Here is an 18,605-nt window from a genome sequence, read left to right as displayed (position 1 = left end):
GTGTATATCATATCGCCACATTGTTATTGAAATTTTTATTGAGAGCGAATTGTCTCAGGTTTACATATTGTGATTGAGATTCGATTAACAAAACAATGAGTACGTATGTCAAACACGTTCGGAGCTCACTCGGGCATATCAGCATGTGATACATGGTTTCAATTACCTAGAAACAAAATATCCTAGACATCAAGAATAGTAAATTATTGTTCAGAGTTCGCTTCCACCTTTTTGAAATTGTTAGTTCCAATAAAAGCTATCAATTGTATGACAAGGAGTGAACAATACTTAGATATCCACATTATTACACAGTACACTGTGTATAATCCTATCAAAATACTGCATAGATACTGTATAAACTTTAGGTCTATATTGTAACAATACTATGTGTCTGTTTGTTTTATATAATGTGCTGTGATCTAATGCTTGTAATTTCCCTTTACGAAATCATGTAACTGGTCTCCACTAAATAATATGTTTACATCATATATAGTTATTGTTAAGACAAGGTTTGGAGTTTAATTTACTTATCAATTTTGAAATAAATAATGCATTCCATGATCACGTATTAATAATATGAGTGTCCTCTGGTTCAGTTATGATTACAATTTTTTATTTTAAATATTCCTGTTTATCCAATCATACGCGAGATTTTGATTTCACGCGCCATGTACGTTTTTCAATAATTTCAATAGCGTTCCACTGCTGCAATGTCCATCATTTCCGCGTTATCTTTCCCATGTTAGAAATTGTGTTGTCCTGGCAACATTTCAAGAGACAATTACCGGCCTTGACAAAGTCTGAATAACTCTAATAATTAGTTAACATCAACAGTCAGCAATGGATGGATGCTGACACATTTACGATACTTATATGTTAAATCAAGTTCAACCACACTTATCGTTTCGAATGACAAATACATCACAAACAAACATACGCTTACAATTAAATACGTGGAGAGGAATATATTTGAAGGCGTACATACAGCCAAGAAGTAATGTAAGGCGTTTCAAAATGAGTGAGCTCCACATGTTTAGTTTGGTGGGAATAAATAGATCATTTCTCTTTACTTATTTATCTGAATTTTAGTTTATTAGAAATACTGCATTTACCTGTTATAACCAACATAAGGGTAACGACATTTTGGTGTGGAAAATGTGTGTCTTACTCATGAACGAGCCTTGCATTTATGAACTGGCGTGCATCTTGCATCTGAACTCAATCCATGAGAATAAAGCACACCAAGTAGGCACGATCTCATGATTATTGTAGCATAAGTAGTCCAATTATGAATTACAATAAATTACAACCTAGCCTGTACAGCAAGCATCATAATTTGCTTTGTAGTTTACGCGTGTTTCCTATCCACGTCAATAGATTCTATGAGATGGGTGATATGATGAGCAAAGTTTGTATGATATGTATATTCTCTGTTGGAAATCAATCTAAAAGAAATGGAGATTGGAAGAGGGTCGACAAAGGCAATTTCCACGGGTAAAATGACAGAAAATGAATGATCTCAGTTAACAATAACACACTCGTATTCGATATGAAAGTCCATATTATTTTTTATTCAATTCAATATATGTTTTTTCCGCTCAGTCCACATCATTCCTATTACGAAATAATTAATTGCTTCGTTGGTCATAATAATTGTGAAACCCTAACACGCGAATGTGCCCGCGACGGTTTGAATTTGAAAATTTCAATCAAACGGTACGACGGTAGTTGCAAATGTGTGCTATCTTTTGTCACTTTTTGTGTACAAGGGAATAGATACAACATGACCGACTGGTGGCCATTTTATCTCGTTTTAAAATGCACTACACAACCAAATATGGCTTGAAAATTTTACTTTATGATTTCAATAAACATGTATATTAAATGCGAGATCATAATGAGTTTGAATAAAGTTACTATGTGAAAGATTCACTTGGAGACTTGTCCTAGGTTTGCATATAATTTAATAAATATTCCCCAGAAATTACTTTGGCGCGTGCTTTGCTGATTTTAATTAAACAGTACGACATCACATCGGGCGGCATGGCAATTTTTTCTGTAAAATTCGATTAAATTTTAAAATGGCGACTTGTGACCGTTTTGTGTTACCTTTCGTCTTTGTTCCAAATTACGGGCCACCACAATACAGTGAGTTCAGGTTAATGGTGATTATGTTTGGTACTTGAATGATTTATCAAACGTCAATGATTGCACGCAATTCCGTTGACATAAATGAGTTGAACTAATTTATTAATCACAAACTCATTGACAATACTAATTGTGAAATTTGATTACTCAATTGATTTCGTTACTGAACAAATGTAATATCTCGAATTATGAAGCGTCTGGAATAGGTTGCATTCGCTCGACTTTTCCTAAAAACGCGTCAGTCGCAATTGGCCTGCTTCATCTAAAATATTCAACCTTTAGCATAGCATCTAGGTCTGTTTTACATCTTGCATTTCCCCTAATATTTGAAAGATAGACAAAGTTACTTCAAAGATTCTCTATTTGGTAGTAAACATATCAACAAAAAACAGTCAATTGTTTTTCCGGTGCTCGGCAGAATTATTGAAAACACGTGTACGGGTACAATTTGATATCAGAGGCACGATCTGGCTTCGGGAAGACGGCATTAGTAAAAACTCTTGAAACCAGGACAGCTGTCCGGGTAATATAATCTACTGTCTTTTATTCTGTATATTTTCTGAAGAACTCAAGCTAGATCAGTTTTTATGTGATTGAGTTACCTTCTTTAAATAGTCTTAAATAAAACGTGACACGAACCAGAGTGGATATATTCATATAATCAAATCATTTTAATGTTGTTTATATCATAAGACTGTCAGTAAACAATACAGAAACTTTCTACACATTTCATTCCATTTCCACCTTGGTATACCCCCTCCCCCCTACACACACACCACCATCCATCTCAATGACAGTGACCACAAACATAAGTTAAAATTGTGATATGAATACAAACAACAATCTGCATTAAGCATGAACTAAAAAAATTCACGCATCCTGCTTCAGGGTAAAAATCTATTATCAATGAGAATATCTTAATTACCCCCGCCCCCTCGTCAAATGCTCACAGTTGTCATTCAGAAGTTACAAAAACAAGAAATTACTGCTGTTGTGAAGGCAGAAACTAATCAGAAGTTCACAGAGTTCTCAACGTTGTTGTAACTAACAGTAAATAAGATATATCATTAAATTTAAACAGGGTAATTGCCGAATGTCAAAAATGAACAAGGCTGCCAAAAACTGGCATTTACACCTTTAAAAGATTACGGAGGAGGGGTTATGCTTCAATATAAACCCAAATATTGCACTGTACATCTACAACCCACATAAAATAAACTCATCCAGGGTGTATATTCGGCATTCAAATCCCTAGTTGGGGATACATTTATGAAATTATTTTTATTGAACATCGTTTCAGACAGATTTAGTTGTCAATGTGTCCGTACAAATTGTTTCTCAAGTGGTTTCTGTTATCTGATTTATATTTCGACATGTCACAATTTGTAATTAGTATTTTGTTACTAAACACATATACAAGAGCCGCAATGTACAAGGAGTGCTCAGTATATCCACATGGGTTGCAGGTGTGGCTACCTCAACATTTTAAAGTACATTATTAATTATGTTTAATAAGTACATGTAATACAACGCTGATGCCCACATGTCTCGTCATGTAGACTACCTTGAGTTCCGTGTCATCAACAAAAGTATTACTAACCTACAATCTCACACACAACACTCCTAAACTGGAAGATGTTAATCGAACATCATGAAACAGTGTGACATTTATTTCAGAATGGGTTTCTATTAAATGTTGATTTCGGTAAGTATAAACTCACAACGACAATCATCAGGTGTGTGATGTAGCCTTCTTGGGATCAGCAAACAAAAACTTACAATGGAATGTTAACATAAATATTCCAGGCACAATAACTACGTAATACAAATAACTGTACATTAAACAAATAAATATGGCAATCAGTCTGAAAATATAACTTCACAGAATTTGTCTGCATCCGGATTTGTTAAATTCCTAAATATATAAACACTCTGATATATATATATACATTACTAGGGGTACGAAAATTTGCATAATATGACACAACTATAGAGGGCACTACTATGCATTTTAGTATAGATATGGTGGTTAATTGCCATGGTCCTATCATCAATTCAGAATCAGTTTGGCCTCAGATGTATACATGTTTTTTTGTTTTTTTATAAATGACCGAGCACATTCACTGCAAAGTAATAAAACATGTAACCTAGGTAATACATTTCCAATGACCCTGTGTCAAGGATCTGTCAAAAATTAGATTAGCCTTGATAAACATACTACATTGGCATAATCTAGTGATAGAAGATGTAAAGTTAATAAATTACTTGCAAGTTTTTTCAAGAACTTACATAGTAATTCATATAAATAAGTACAAATAATAATATGAAAGATTGATTGTTATGTGAATCACTGGATACTTAATTGCATTATGTTAATTATGTTTGTAAAATTACGCTTCAATTGGTGTCGTAAATGCGGTATAGAATCACAATGTTCATTTCCTGAATTATGCAAATGTGTAAGCATCTCATATGATACATCAACAACGTTTGTGTGAGTGTGGTTAACCCTTTGAATATCAGAATTTTCTCCGCCAAAGTTTTACTACAATATCTACAAATTTATACAGATTTTTGTTCAGTAATTTGGGACCGAATTGACATAATTTTCCATTGGCTACTGATCTTGGACAACAATTTGGAAGAATTGCAAACACAGTTATTCAGGTTTAGATTAAAAAAAAGGTGACAAAAGTCGATTTTGGCATTCACAGGGTTAAACACAACACTAAATAAATGTATTTTAATTTAAAGCATCTTACCAAACCTATCAGCATTAACATTCAATATATCCTGTTAAGACGCAGTACAATCTTCATTACAACTACAAATTTATCACCACTATGACTATGTATGTTGCAACGGAACATCACAACTATCAATTTGCATAATATATAATGTGATACAGGATGAACAAATCAGCCAACCACTGTCCAGGAAATATACATGAATCTTTGTTGAATTAAAGAACAATTTACAAACCATTTTCCCAAGAAACGAAAACATCTTGGTAGTGTAGTAGAAAAGACAGTCAATCATCATTCGTTTAAATTAGCATGTACATTCGCTCATAATTGTTTACCAAATGCATTTTATTTATTTATTTTTTTTTCTTGGCACATCTTTATTTTTAATAACCTCCTGCTGCTTGTTGCATTCACAAATTACTATTAAAACTAGAACTAGAATCGACTGGTTTAAAACTAGTTCTGACTGGTATGAAGTTCATGTCATTTTTTTTAACTAGATCCAATACAGGTACCTGAACAACCAACATATGAAATGCATGATGTTTAAATTACTACTACGCTGCAGTAACATCTATACAACCACATAAATCTATAAGTAAAAAAAAAAACTTTTCTTTCTCTGATTTCAACAAAAATATACGACTTTGAGAAAAAAATAGACTATAGACAAACAGAATAAAAGCATTAAAGCATAACAATATTATTCATATATATATATATAATATACAATATATATATAAATAATTTACATAACAAAAGAAATATGAACAATGTAAATCAGAAGTAAACAAATCATTTAAAATTAGCTTAAAAACTTCAATACATAATTAAAACATTTTTATACTATTAAAGTTAGTGTTTTAAAAATATCTTTGCTTGGATATATGACGACATCAAGATTTGGTGTTAAATAATGCTTTATCTCATTTTTTTTATTTCCACAATTTTTCCCATGAAAACTGTGGAGCAGCATTTTGCAATTGTTTATGTAATTTCCTTGTTATTTGGGGGCAAAACAGTCAAATTTTACCATTTTCACAGGTCTTGATGAGTAATTAACAAAAGCATATGAAAAATGGTTTTTATTTTGTGAAAGGTATGTGATAGAAATTTATGTTGGCATTCAAAAGATTAAAGCTACCATCCTTATGCTTATGACATAGAAAAATGCACACAGAGCAAATAATTCCAACTCTGAGCCAATCATAAGAGCAACCTGCCATTCTGATGAACTTGTTTGTGCCAAAACTTGCTTATATTTCTCAGAAACTTTTTGAATATTTTTTTGCTAACTCTGCTACAAATACTAGAAACACTGAATATTACATGGGCAGTTTACTATTGAAATTTATGTTTCGAAATATTTTTTTATTCAAACTTTGTTTTGAATATTTTGATAATGACAAGCATACTTTTAACATTTTTTTTAATAAATAACAAGAAATTAGTATTAACTATCGTTGTTGAGTGGACAAGAGGATAGAAAGAAGGAAGGCCTTACAGGCAAGCTGGTAATTAAATACAAAAACTGACAAAACCAAATTAGACTGGTTTTCCATTCTATAGCTGTATTGCGTTTGTATGAACTGTGTATAATGCATAGTGTAAGTCATGTAGATAAAGTTCACCCATAGAGTAGAGGAACATAAATATACATTAGAATTTACACATACACAGTTCACACAACATTACCATATTAATATAGAAATTCAGGTTTGTTTTTTTCTTAGAAAGTTACATTTTATGCTATAGGGGCTCCTTCTAAACTATACAATAGTGATTTAAAGAATTTAACGTAAATCTATATATCGATATATATGTTTGAAAATTAAAATGAGAATTGCACTATACCTACGTACTCTATTGTATGACTTTTCCACCCTCACCTCCATATACATAATTTCTTTACTTTGATACAATTCTATCAATGTGAACGGATCAAACCATCAGTGAAAATTACGAATGTACAGTAGTAATACATCAAGTAGTCTGATAAATCTTGACATCGTTATATTATCCCAAAAGTCACTAAAAAAACAAACTAATTCTAGATTAGCCATTACACGAATTGCAAAAACCCATTGTACCTGATATGTCACATGAAATGACAATATTCCAGCAGTCAAAAACTTAGATATTAGAATATGCAAAGTACCTTTAGCGAATTCCTTATTTTTAAGATTACTATTATAATAATATTAAAATTGCCTGAAATTTTAAAAATGACGTTTTTTTTTTTTTTACACATTCTCATCATTTTACATATTCCAATATCTTAATTATGATTTCATTTTTATATTTCTAAATTAAATATTGTATCATAGTTCAGTACAACTACTGAACTCATTTGTACCGTTACTATCACCAGCACTGAGGAGGTTTGCTTTCGGACTACTACACTTCTCATCAGCAAATACGTCATTCCCATCTCCTGCACTGTTGGCAGAGTGGGGTGGCGGTGAGGGAGATACACGATCAGATCCGGCGGAACTAGTACTGTCACTGAACGCATCAGCTATTACTAAAGGTGAAAGTTCAGCACCTCTAGCTGTATTCATCTGGGACTGAATCACTTCAACAATGCGCTTAAATCGTCTTGATTGACCTGCAGAAGAAAACAGATCCACGCCTACTTAAATTTATTTCCACTGTCCTGTGCATTGGGTTGTCAAGTTTAAAATACATTCCATTGTACTGTGTATTGGGTTGTACATCAGTACATCATTATTAACAAATCTAAGTAGCTCACCTGATATGAGAGTAAAAGTTACGAGATGGACACAGTCTCCTTTACTCGTATCCCTTTCGTGCTGCATAATTTCAATTTGAAATCGTATGGATTTAGCAAACATGCTTCCACCAGGTCGTTTGTATTCTGCTTTGAAGACATTGGGAGATTGCACATTGTGAGTAAGATCAGGAATCTGTTGATATCAAAAACAAATTGTGATCAGTTGCACCACCTAATAATATTCTAGATATAAATCATATAATTATATCAATTTATGCTAATACTTATGCAAAGTATCAGGGACATTTTCAGTTTCACATGAATATCTATTAAAGCACAGTGGTTGGTACAATCTTGTGCACTCAAATTGAGTGCAAATATACAACACATTTGCAACCAAGTCAAAGCATAATATAAACACCTCTGCTCTCTGATTGGTCTGACTGTTTTAGGGTTAGGTAGCCAATCATGCGCAATCATGTAAGTATCTTTGTATGTACACTGTAAACAACTTAATATTCACTATGAGGAATTTTTGTGATTCAATGATTTTATTGCATTTGTGAAGTCAAAATTTCACAAAAGTCAAGCATATATTTGTGACGACCACCAATCTTCAATAGATCATAGGTAAGTAAAGTCCATTTACCGTTGTGTTGCTATGGTAATGTATATTTAGTGATATTTCATACATTGTTAGCTTAATGGATTGCGCTACACGTATGAAGAATAACTCTTAAACATTGGTGATTTTTTTCGCTGCATTTATCAAACTAGGATGCTGACATTTCCAGAGTAGTACTGAATGATGATGATGAAGTAACAAAAATGCATCAGGGGATTACGGGGTACATATTGGATTTCAAAAAACCTCATGAACGATAAAAAAAAAACATTATTAAATTTGAGAATCGTCATTTCTATTAACAGTGGATTCCTTATTGTTTCACCATCGCAAGCAAACAATGTTACAAAATACATCGCTCTGTGGTTTCTACATTCAAGCTTAGTTGCAGTAAACACATGTTGTCATAGTTACATTTATACCACCTGAAAGAAGATACGACACAAAACACAATAGATTATGAAGGTTTGCCTGGTCGCTACTTTACAGTATATCCACAGTAACATTTCATGATATTGTACTTACTGATAAAAATGCATGGACGACATCGGCTTTAATAACATTAAGTGATTTATCACGAATTACCATACAAACTGTTTCCTCTTTATCAGCACCTATAAGACTTCCAAACCAGGATTTCTTAGAAAGTCTGTAACATGATGAAAGAAAAATATCACTTAGTTTTATTGAATACACTCTTACTTTTGTCCTTATTTTTTTTTATGGACACAATCTTTTGTTTCGATAGGCAGGTTATTTTGTTTTGATGAACAGAATCTTTTGCTTTTATTGGTGTATTTTTGTTTGTACATGGGTGTTGTTTTTATGGGTGCATTGTTTTTATAGGTGCATTCTTTCGTATTTATATGTGTATTTTTTTGTTCTTATGTGTATATTCTTTTGCATTTATGAGTGCATTCTATTGAGTTTATGGGTGTATTCTATTGAGTTTATGGGTGCATTCTATTGAGTTTATGGGTGCATTCTATTGAGTTTATGGGTGCATTCTATTGAGTTTATGGGTGCATTCTATTGAGTTTATGGGTGCATTCTATTGAGTTTATGGGTGCATTCTATTGAGTTTATGGGTGCATTCTATTGAGTTTATGGGTGCATTCTATTGAGTTTATTATGGGTGCATTCCATTGAGTTTATTATGGGTGCATTCTATTGAGTTTATTATGGGTGCATTCTATTGAGTTTATGGGTGTATTCTATTGAGTTTATGGGTGCATTCTATTGAGTTTATTATGGGTGCATTCTATTGAGTTTATTATGGGTGCATTCTATTGAGTTTATGGGTGCATTCTATTGAGTTTATTATGGGTGCATTCTATTGAGTTTATGGGTGCATTCTATTGAGTTTATGGGTGCATTCTATTGAGTTTATGGGTGCATTCTATTGAGTTTATGGGTGCATTCTATTGAGTTTATGGGTGTATTCTATTGAGTTTATGGGTGCATTCTATTGAGTTTATGGGTGCATTCTATTGAGTTTATGGGTGTATTCTATTGAGTTTATGGGTGCATTCTATTGAGTTTATGGGTGCATTCTATTGAGTTTATTATGGGTGCATTCTATTGAGTTTATGGGTGTATTCTATTGAGTTTATGGGTGCATTCTATTGAGTTTATGGGTGCATTCTATTGAGTTTATGGGTGCATTCTATTGAGTTTATGGGTGCATTCTATTGAGTTTATGGGTGCATTCTATTGAGTTTATGGGTGTATTCTATTGAGTTTATGGGTGCATTCTATTGAGTTTATGGGTGCATTCTATTGAGTTTATGGGTGTATTCTATTGAGTTTATGGGTGCATTCTATTGAGTTTATGGGTGCATTCTATTGAGTTGATGGGTGTATTCTATTGAGTTTATGGGTGCATTCTATTGAGTTTATGGGTGCATTCTATTGAGTTTATGGGTGTATTCTATTGAGTTTATGGGTGCATTCTATTGAGTTTATGGGTGCATTCTATTGAGTTTATGGGTGTATTCTATTGAGTTTATGGGTGCATTCTATTGAGTTTATGGGTGCATTCTATTGAGTTTATGGGTGCATTCTATTGAGTTTATGGGTGCATTCTATTGAGTTTATTATGGGTGCATTCTATTGAGTTTATGGGTGTATTCTATTGAGTTTATGGGTGCATTCTATTGAGTTTATTATGGGTGCATTCTATTGAGTTTATTATGGGTGCATTCTATTGAGTTTATGGGTGCATTCTATTGAGTTTATGGGTGCATTCTATTGAGTTTATGGGTGCATTCTATTGAGTTTATTATGGGTGCATTCTATTGAGTTTATGGGTGTATTCTATTGAGTTTATGGGTGCATTCTATTGAGTTTATGGGTGCATTCTATTGAGTTTATGGGTGCATTCTATTGAGTTTATGGGTGCATTCTATTGAGTTTATGGGTGCATTCTATTGAGTTTATGGGTGCATTCTATTGAGTTTATGGGTGCATTCTATTGAGTTTATGGGTGCATTCTATTGAGTTTATGGGTGCATTCTATTGAGTTTATGGGTGCATTCTATTGAGTTTATGGGTGCATTCTATTGAGTTTATTATGGGTGCATTCTATTGAGTTTATGGGTGCATTCTATTGAGTTTATGGGTGCATTCTATTGAGTTTATGGGTGCATTCTATTGAGTTTATGGGTGTATTCTATTGAGTTTATGGGTGCATTCTATTGAGTTTATGGGTGCATTCTATTGAGTTTATGGGTGTATTCTATTGAGTTTATGGGTGCATTCTATTGAGTTTATGGGTGTATTCTATTGAGTTTATGGGTGTATTCTATTGAGTTTATGGGTGCATTCTATTGAGTTTATGGGTGCATTCTATTGAGTTTATGGGTGCATTCTATTGAGTTTATGGGTGCATTCTATTGAGTTTATGGGTGCATTCTATTGAGTTTATGGGTGCATTCTATTGAGTTTATGGGTGCATTCTATTGAGTTTATGGGTGCATTCTATTGAGTTTATTATGGGTGCATTCTATTGAGTTTATTATGGGTGCATTCTATTGAGTTTATGGGTGCATTCTATTGAGTTTATGGGTGCATTCTATTGAGTTTATTATGGGTGCATTCTATTGAGTTTATGGGTGTATTCTATTGAGTTTATGGGTGCATTCTATTGAGTTTATTATGGGTGCATTCTATTGAGTTTATTATGGGTGCATTCTATTGAGTTTATGGGTGCATTCTATTGAGTTTATGGGTGCATTCTATTGAGTTTATGGGTGCATTCTATTGAGTTTATTATGGGTGCATTCTATTGAGTTTATGGGTGTATTCTATTGAGTTTATGGGTGCATTCTATTGAGTTTATGGGTGCATTCTATTGAGTTTATGGGTGCATTCTATTGAGTTTATGGGTGCATTCTATTGAGTTTATGGGTGCATTCTATTGAGTTTATGGGTGCATTCTATTGAGTTTATGGGTGCATTCTATTGAGTTTATGGGTGCATTCTATTGAGTTTATGGGTGCATTCTATTGAGTTTATGGGTGCATTCTATTGAGTTTATGGGTGCATTCTATTGAGTTTATTATGGGTGCATTCTATTGAGTTTATGGGTGCATTCTATTGAGTTTATGGGTGCATTCTATTGAGTTTATTATGGGTGCATTCTATTGAGTTTATGGGTGTATTCTATTGAGTTTATGGGTGCATTCTATTGAGTTTATTATGGGTGCATTCTATTGAAGTTATTATTAGGGGTGCATTCTATTGAGTTTATGGGTGCATTCTATTGAGTTTATGGGTGCATTCTATTGAGTTTATGGGTGCATTCTATTGAGTTTATTATGGGTGCATTCTATTGAGTTTATGGGTGCATTCTATTGAGTTTATTATGGGTGCATTCTATTGAGTTTATGGGTGCATTCTATTGAGTTTATTATGGGTGCATTCTATTGAGTTTATGGGTGCATTCTATTGAGTTTATGGGTGTATTCCTTTGTATTTATTCACATATTTCTATGTTTCAGTAAACACATTTTTAATATTTAATTACTCACTCTGGAGAGGAATCTGGAGTTAATGAAAGTTCGTCCATCGGTGTTTGCATTTTCCGCCGATGAAACCTTGGAGATCCTAGCAGTGAATTTTTTATAGTTGAAAGCCTAGTTTTCCATTGTGCCTGTTGAGGTCCTGGACTACCAGGCGGAGTGGGTACAGTGAGACTGGATGGACTCAAACTCCGTGGTGATGAGGTGTGCGGTTCTATTCTTCTTGGAGAATGCTTTGGACTTGCTTGTGGAGAATGCAATGGACTACTACTGACACTTCTTGCACTGAAATATGACAAATTCCAGGGATTATGGTACAAAACGCAACTTACCGAGGGACTTTTGGTGAAATGTCAAATTGTCACCATCTTGAAAAGTTAAGCCTCTCACTGATGATTTGATGTGTTATTTCCCATAGTGTCCTTATCACTCGACAGATTTCAACAAAATGACAACTACTGTACTGACCCATCATTTTCACATCGCATTTTATGTGACCTTAATCTAGTGTGGGGTCACTTTGCCTGTGTTATTATGTCTAAAATTGTGTCTCAAACAATATTGGCTATTTTTCAACAAATTTTTTTGTTCAAAAGCACAGCTATTGTCCTTTAGCAGAGAACAAACACCACTTACCCTGACTTTCCCTGAGATAACGAAATAGCTCTTCTAGCATGTACTGGAGATCCTTGCGTTAATGTATCTGACGACGATCTCTGAGGTCGGCTCTTGCCATTAAAAGAATCTATTCTTTTCCTTGGTGGGTCACCTATATGGTAAAACATCATGTTTTATCTAATAATTCATAAGTTTTATCGTGCCCTCATTTCAGGAAACATAATTACTACACACATTCAGACAAACAACACATACATGTATTAAAGTTGCATTTCCACATTTCAAATATGTGAAACATCACTCCCACAACAAGCTATAAACATAAAATGTGTTCAAATAATGTGAAAATGAAACATCAAAAGTAGATATCTTGATGTCACTGTCTCACACATTTTATTTTGAGAGTACTGGAGGTTTTTATCCATTAGACAAAATATACATATGATGTACAGTAACTGATCTTCAAGAATAAACAAAGACTCTGCTTAAATTAATATTCTGCAGCTAATTCCTCATTACTCATTCAGTGAAAGGAACATCACAGATTTATAAAGTAGGAATGCAACATTTTAAAGAAGGTAGACATACATTGTTTAATACAATATATCATGCTAGAATTTCATGTAAAGTTATTGTACAAGTATTATATACACCATTTGGCTTATTACGGGTTGGTTTTTACATCTATATCCATCAAATTATTGCAACAGCATGAGAGAGCTTTCTGTGATGAGAAGCAGGAAAATACATTGTCATGGTTACAGGAATGCGAATGCCGCCCTCACAGTCAGCTAATCATTCATCTCCTACATTCACACCGGGGTGGTATTTTTTATTGCTCACCTGAGTGGCTTCTATGTCGGACTTCAATCTCGTCTTCGCAGCTAGGTCTACGGTGTTTACGGTCTAACAATAAGAAGTATATAACTTTTTCTGTACAGTGCCTGGAAGAAACAAAAAATACACATTTATTCATGTATAATTCATAAATATTATAATTATTAAGAACAGATACCAATGATCAATTTTTTTGTTCAATACTGGGATTTTTATTTCCCTGAAGAATCTTCTTTTGATTTAAATACCACGGTATTAGTTCTATTAACATAATCTATTGACAGGTAAAAATAATTCGCATTGAAATGATCCAGCATAGAAGTTCAAAAGTTCAAAAAACATTGACTTACCTTGGGCTAAGTAATTCACGCACTAATTTTTCCTTGTCTTTAAAACACCCTAGTGAGTTCATACTACATAAAACATCTCGGTCAAGTTCATGCTGTGATGGTATAATATGCGTCTAATGGAGGAAAAAACAAAACAACCATTATGGATACATGTACAACAACCCCAAAAAAACATTGCTTTTGCCACTAGATGGCGCTTTGACAAGTTTCTGTCATCAATTACCAACTGCAAGTAGCATGCAGGTAATAAGTATTACCTTTTAAGGGACATAGAAAGTGTGCCTTTGATACAATTTTGAGCTCAAGCATTGATGTCACAGTAAAAAAAAAAAAAAAAAATGGCTTGTTGATTTAACTATACAACTAGTTAATAGCTATCGGCCACTTGCACCATAACACAAAGCAAGATCCAGCTATGTTTTTCAAACATCTGCCACTAGGGGGCAGTACACTATTTTTGCTGAGATTCCAGACTGGGCAGCAGATACAAAGATTGCTACCCACTTCAAGTAACCTTTAAACTCAGTGTATATTTGTTATTTCAACAGTACAAAGGTATCCTATATATTGTTACGCATAGACTGAACAATACAATATTTGCACATCTGAGGTACGCAATCAGAAGTGATATCTCACTTTTGACATTCCAAAAAAACAACGCACTTGTTTAATCACAGCCAGCATGGCGGAAACAAAACTAATGTTCGGTAAATACTATGGAAAACTGTTCCAGGAAGTTGCAACTGACCACAAAGGCTACTGTCGAAGGTTTTACAGTAATTTTCTTAAGACGGGAATGCATTCAGGAAATGCCCGGAAGTTCTACCAATACCTAAGTAGTATAATAGGGGATAATACAAAAGTAGAGTTTGGCAAACATCGCGGCAAGACATTTCGACAAGTTGTGGAAGACGACATAGGCTACTGCCGATGGTTCAATAAAAATTTCAACATCAACAGTACAGAAAATGCCTGCCTGTTCAACAAGTATCTCCAGACAATTAACTTGGAGGAAGATACATCTTGTAGGTTTGATCTGGAGACAAAAGGCTGGATTGAGACAGACAGATTTCAAACAGCAGATGAGATGATATGCTGGGTGAAATCCCAGAAAGAAAACCTTGTTAGAAGCATAACATGTTATTATTCATATTCTGACATGGTGGTCAAAAGTCTAAAGATAAGCACCTATCGATATAAATTACGCCGATCAACAAGTCGTATTTATGAAGTGGAGCATTACACAACGAGAGAATCAAAAATGAAATACGAAGAAACAGAATTGAATGATCGTAGATACGCAGACTTAGATTTGCCAACTAAATGTAATCTACTTTACTGGGTTCACTGCAGAAGCCCTCGCACAAGTGCAAAACCAGTCAATGGAAAATGGTTGATATTTAATAATCAGATCTGCAGAGATAACGAGGAGCTGACCAGCCATGACAAAGCATGGCAGAAGGTTAAACAACTAACAAAGAAGGGCAAACTAGGAGTTGCTGCAAAAGGGAGTACAAACCGAATCAACAAAAATGCTACAAATAAATCTCAAGGGGTCATCTGTCTTTACACAACAAAAGATGCGAAAGAAATGATCAAATCTAAACTGAAAATACTTTTCCCACAGAAGTACTTGCATTATAAAACTGAGGAACAAACAGCTGCTGGTGTATACTCAAATAGATAGCTAGAATATAAATTTTTATTTGTCAACAGCGATCTGATGTGAACAATCACCTGCTGTAATGCAACACTTCAATCTGTTAATAACCAACTATTTGAATGTACCGTAGTACCTGACCATGCCAGACGTACAAGCATAAAGACAATGACTAGATCTGCCTATAAATCACATCTTTAGTAGCCATGCAAATCTTTCTGGTAATTAAAAATTTTCAGTATTGTTATTCAGATTATTCAAATATTTTTTGAAGACACATTCAAATATGTCCATTCAACAAACAAACAAAAAACAAAAACCATATAAATCTATATATCATGCTGTAACGTTTGAATTAAAAGTGTATTAAGTCAATTTGACCAAAAACATGCAAAAAAATTCCTAAAATTGAAAATCAGAATTGTTTTCATGCACTGAGACAACCACCCACATTGTTTGAAACCAAGTTATACAGAATAACACAGGATATATGTCTGAACAAAACTGCCTAGAGCGATATGGCAACAGAACATACATTAGTATAAGACGATACCTGGCATATCATCAGTCCACATTACCAACAGTACAGGGGAACTAAAAATAGCACATGCATTAACGATTGGTTTCATATTTTACATAGAGTTAGAAGAACACAGATTAAAGATGGCATTTTATTTCTGTTCTCATTCTCATTTTGAGTTTAAAGTAAAAACAAATTTGAAAATTAGAATTGTATGTGATTCATCAACACTAGAGGGCAGTATTGGGAAGTACTGTTTATAATTGAAAAGAAGGGGGGCGCACAACAATTAATAAATCAGCCACTACACAGAACCTGGAATTTCTATTATAACCTAACAAACTATATTCCATTCACTGCTAGATCCCGCGTTATTCGTGAATTGGTATGACAAAGAAAGGTCATAGCACCGTAGTAATGTCCGAACATCATATGTTAATTGTCAAAAGCGCAAGCATTTTGGGGTATTTCCATGCTTAACAATGTGCTATGAACAATTTATGATTTTCAATTTTGATGAATCAAAAGGTTTGCAAAATCTTCAAAAATCAGCACATCGACATTGAGCTATAAAATAAGAACTGTAAATTCGAAATCAAACAGTTGACCAACATTTTTAAACTGACGGAATAAATATATATAAGTTTGATTTGATATTGTCATTGGCAAAACAGATATTGCTATGTTGTTGTTTTCTCTGCTTACATGCACTTAGTTGGAATATTATATTTATTACAACTGTTGCATGAATATTTTATAATGTCTAAGAAAAGTTCAGATCGATGAGACGAAAAAGATTCTGCATTACTGTAGTCAAGCAAATAAACAATCAATAAAAACGAGACACTATTGACAACCGCAACATCAAAATATTAGGTGTTATTAGTCGCACTTGGTGTCTAATTTCAGGCCGTCTAAAAAATAAAAAGCTATCACCATATTTGGGATGTAAACCAATGATTGATATTTGAACAGTCATAACTATTAATACAAGAACTGTGACAAAGACACATTTTTATTCGATTGTACATTTACCTGCACTACTTGAGTCATTGGTAATTCTAATTCAATATCAGACTTGGAACCACTGTGAAAAAAAAAAAATAAACAACAATATTTATACATTGAATAAGAACAAAAGAAAATGCCTACTAGTATATGAGAAAATGAATGTGATAAAACAGACCATCCCTTAACACGGGACGGTGTACAGCACTATCTGTGCATAGAATAATGTGGTCATTTGAAATGTATTCTGATTTATAGATTCTCAAAGACTAATAATTATTACAATTTGATGATGGTGTGAGCCATGCATACTGTTTCAATAATCTGTAGTGCTCTGATTTAGACTTATACACAGTAGCTTTGAAAGAGATATTATACATACTGGCACATACTACTATTTTAGGTCTGATAGTTAAGGCATGCAGTTTATGTAGTAGTATAACTAGGACATTGTAACTGTATAGCATTAGCTTGTGGAAGTATAATTACACACCACCATGCAGATGGGAGGGAGGTGGGGGTACTACCAATGAAAGAATGGTGCATTGTGGTACTTACGCTAAAAACCATGGATGCTTTGTGATTTGTTCAATCTGATGAATAAAGAGACCATGATATGGCTTAGACAGAGAAAGTTGAAAACTACATTGTGATGTGTTAATGTGTTTAAAAATCCAATCCAGTATTAATTTAAGGTGACTCAATCGACAGATAGAAATACAAGTATTTTACAAGCATACGTGTCAGAGTTGATTTGACTACTCAGTACAATCTCTATAACTACATATGATGATATAAATGCATAATTGACAGGGGTTTTTCTAAACGGGGGAACAGGGACGCAGCGCCCTTATACTCTCAGCTGGCGCCCTCTCACTGAATTGACGATTGAACTTTCAAGTCATAAATACATTTCTTGAGCCGCGCACTTCTGTGCTGCCCTACAACATAAAATCTTTCTCAAATATATTTTTCTCCGTGAAAACTTCCCAGCAACACCAGCTGATAATGTGTCTGGACACCAAATACACTAAAATTACTCTAAAAATATTTCAATGGCGATAGATACACCGTTAAAACGGCGCAGAAACCTTCCGATATGGTGTTTACAGGTTGATCGCCTGTGTGTGCTCCCTCTTGTTTATTTTTTCTAGAAAAACCCCTGATTGATATGGCATGTGAATTTAAAAGAAGTCACCACTGTTACCATTGTACTGACCAGTAGTTCAATCAACAGACCTACAATCATGTATATTCTGACCGCTACCAACAGGAAATGTTGACTGTGACATAAATTGGACTGGAAATTGAAAAGGTGACCAAAACTATTGATGAT

At 33.8% G+C, this 18,605-nt stretch overlaps 1 protein-coding gene across 2 annotated transcripts in view; it reads right to left on the bottom strand.

The window, feature by feature from the left end:
- Positions 1–5,977: 5,977 nt before the first annotated feature.
- LOC100368120 (serine/threonine-protein kinase BRSK2-like) overlaps positions 5,978–18,605 on the bottom strand; it is a 69,885-nt gene continuing 57,257 nt past the window's right edge. The window contains exons 8-16 of one of the 2 annotated variants that reach the window (XM_085499817.1): positions 17,828–17,862; positions 17,297–17,348; positions 14,082–14,194; positions 13,738–13,838; positions 12,913–13,045; positions 12,286–12,561; positions 8,780–8,903; positions 7,648–7,822; positions 5,978–7,527 (exon numbers count right to left, since the gene is read on the bottom strand). In XM_085499817.1, coding sequence (XP_085355943.1) covers positions 7,217–7,527; positions 7,648–7,822; positions 8,780–8,903; positions 12,286–12,561; positions 12,913–13,045; positions 13,738–13,838; positions 14,082–14,194; positions 17,297–17,348; positions 17,828–17,862 — 1,320 coding nt within the window. In that variant the 3' untranslated portion in view covers positions 5,978–7,216. The remainder of the gene's footprint in view (positions 7,528–7,647; positions 7,823–8,779; positions 8,904–12,285; positions 12,562–12,912; positions 13,046–13,737; positions 13,839–14,081; positions 14,195–17,296; positions 17,349–17,827; positions 17,863–18,605) is intronic. The other variant, XM_085499818.1, reaches the window with a different exon arrangement.

This window comes from Saccoglossus kowalevskii, chromosome 1 (genome assembly GCF_978046115.1).
Source record: "Saccoglossus kowalevskii chromosome 1, keSacKowa6.1, whole genome shotgun sequence".
Lineage (NCBI taxonomy): Eukaryota > Metazoa > Hemichordata > Enteropneusta > Harrimaniidae > Saccoglossus > Saccoglossus kowalevskii.
This window is presented reverse-complemented; position numbering and strand designations above follow the sequence as displayed.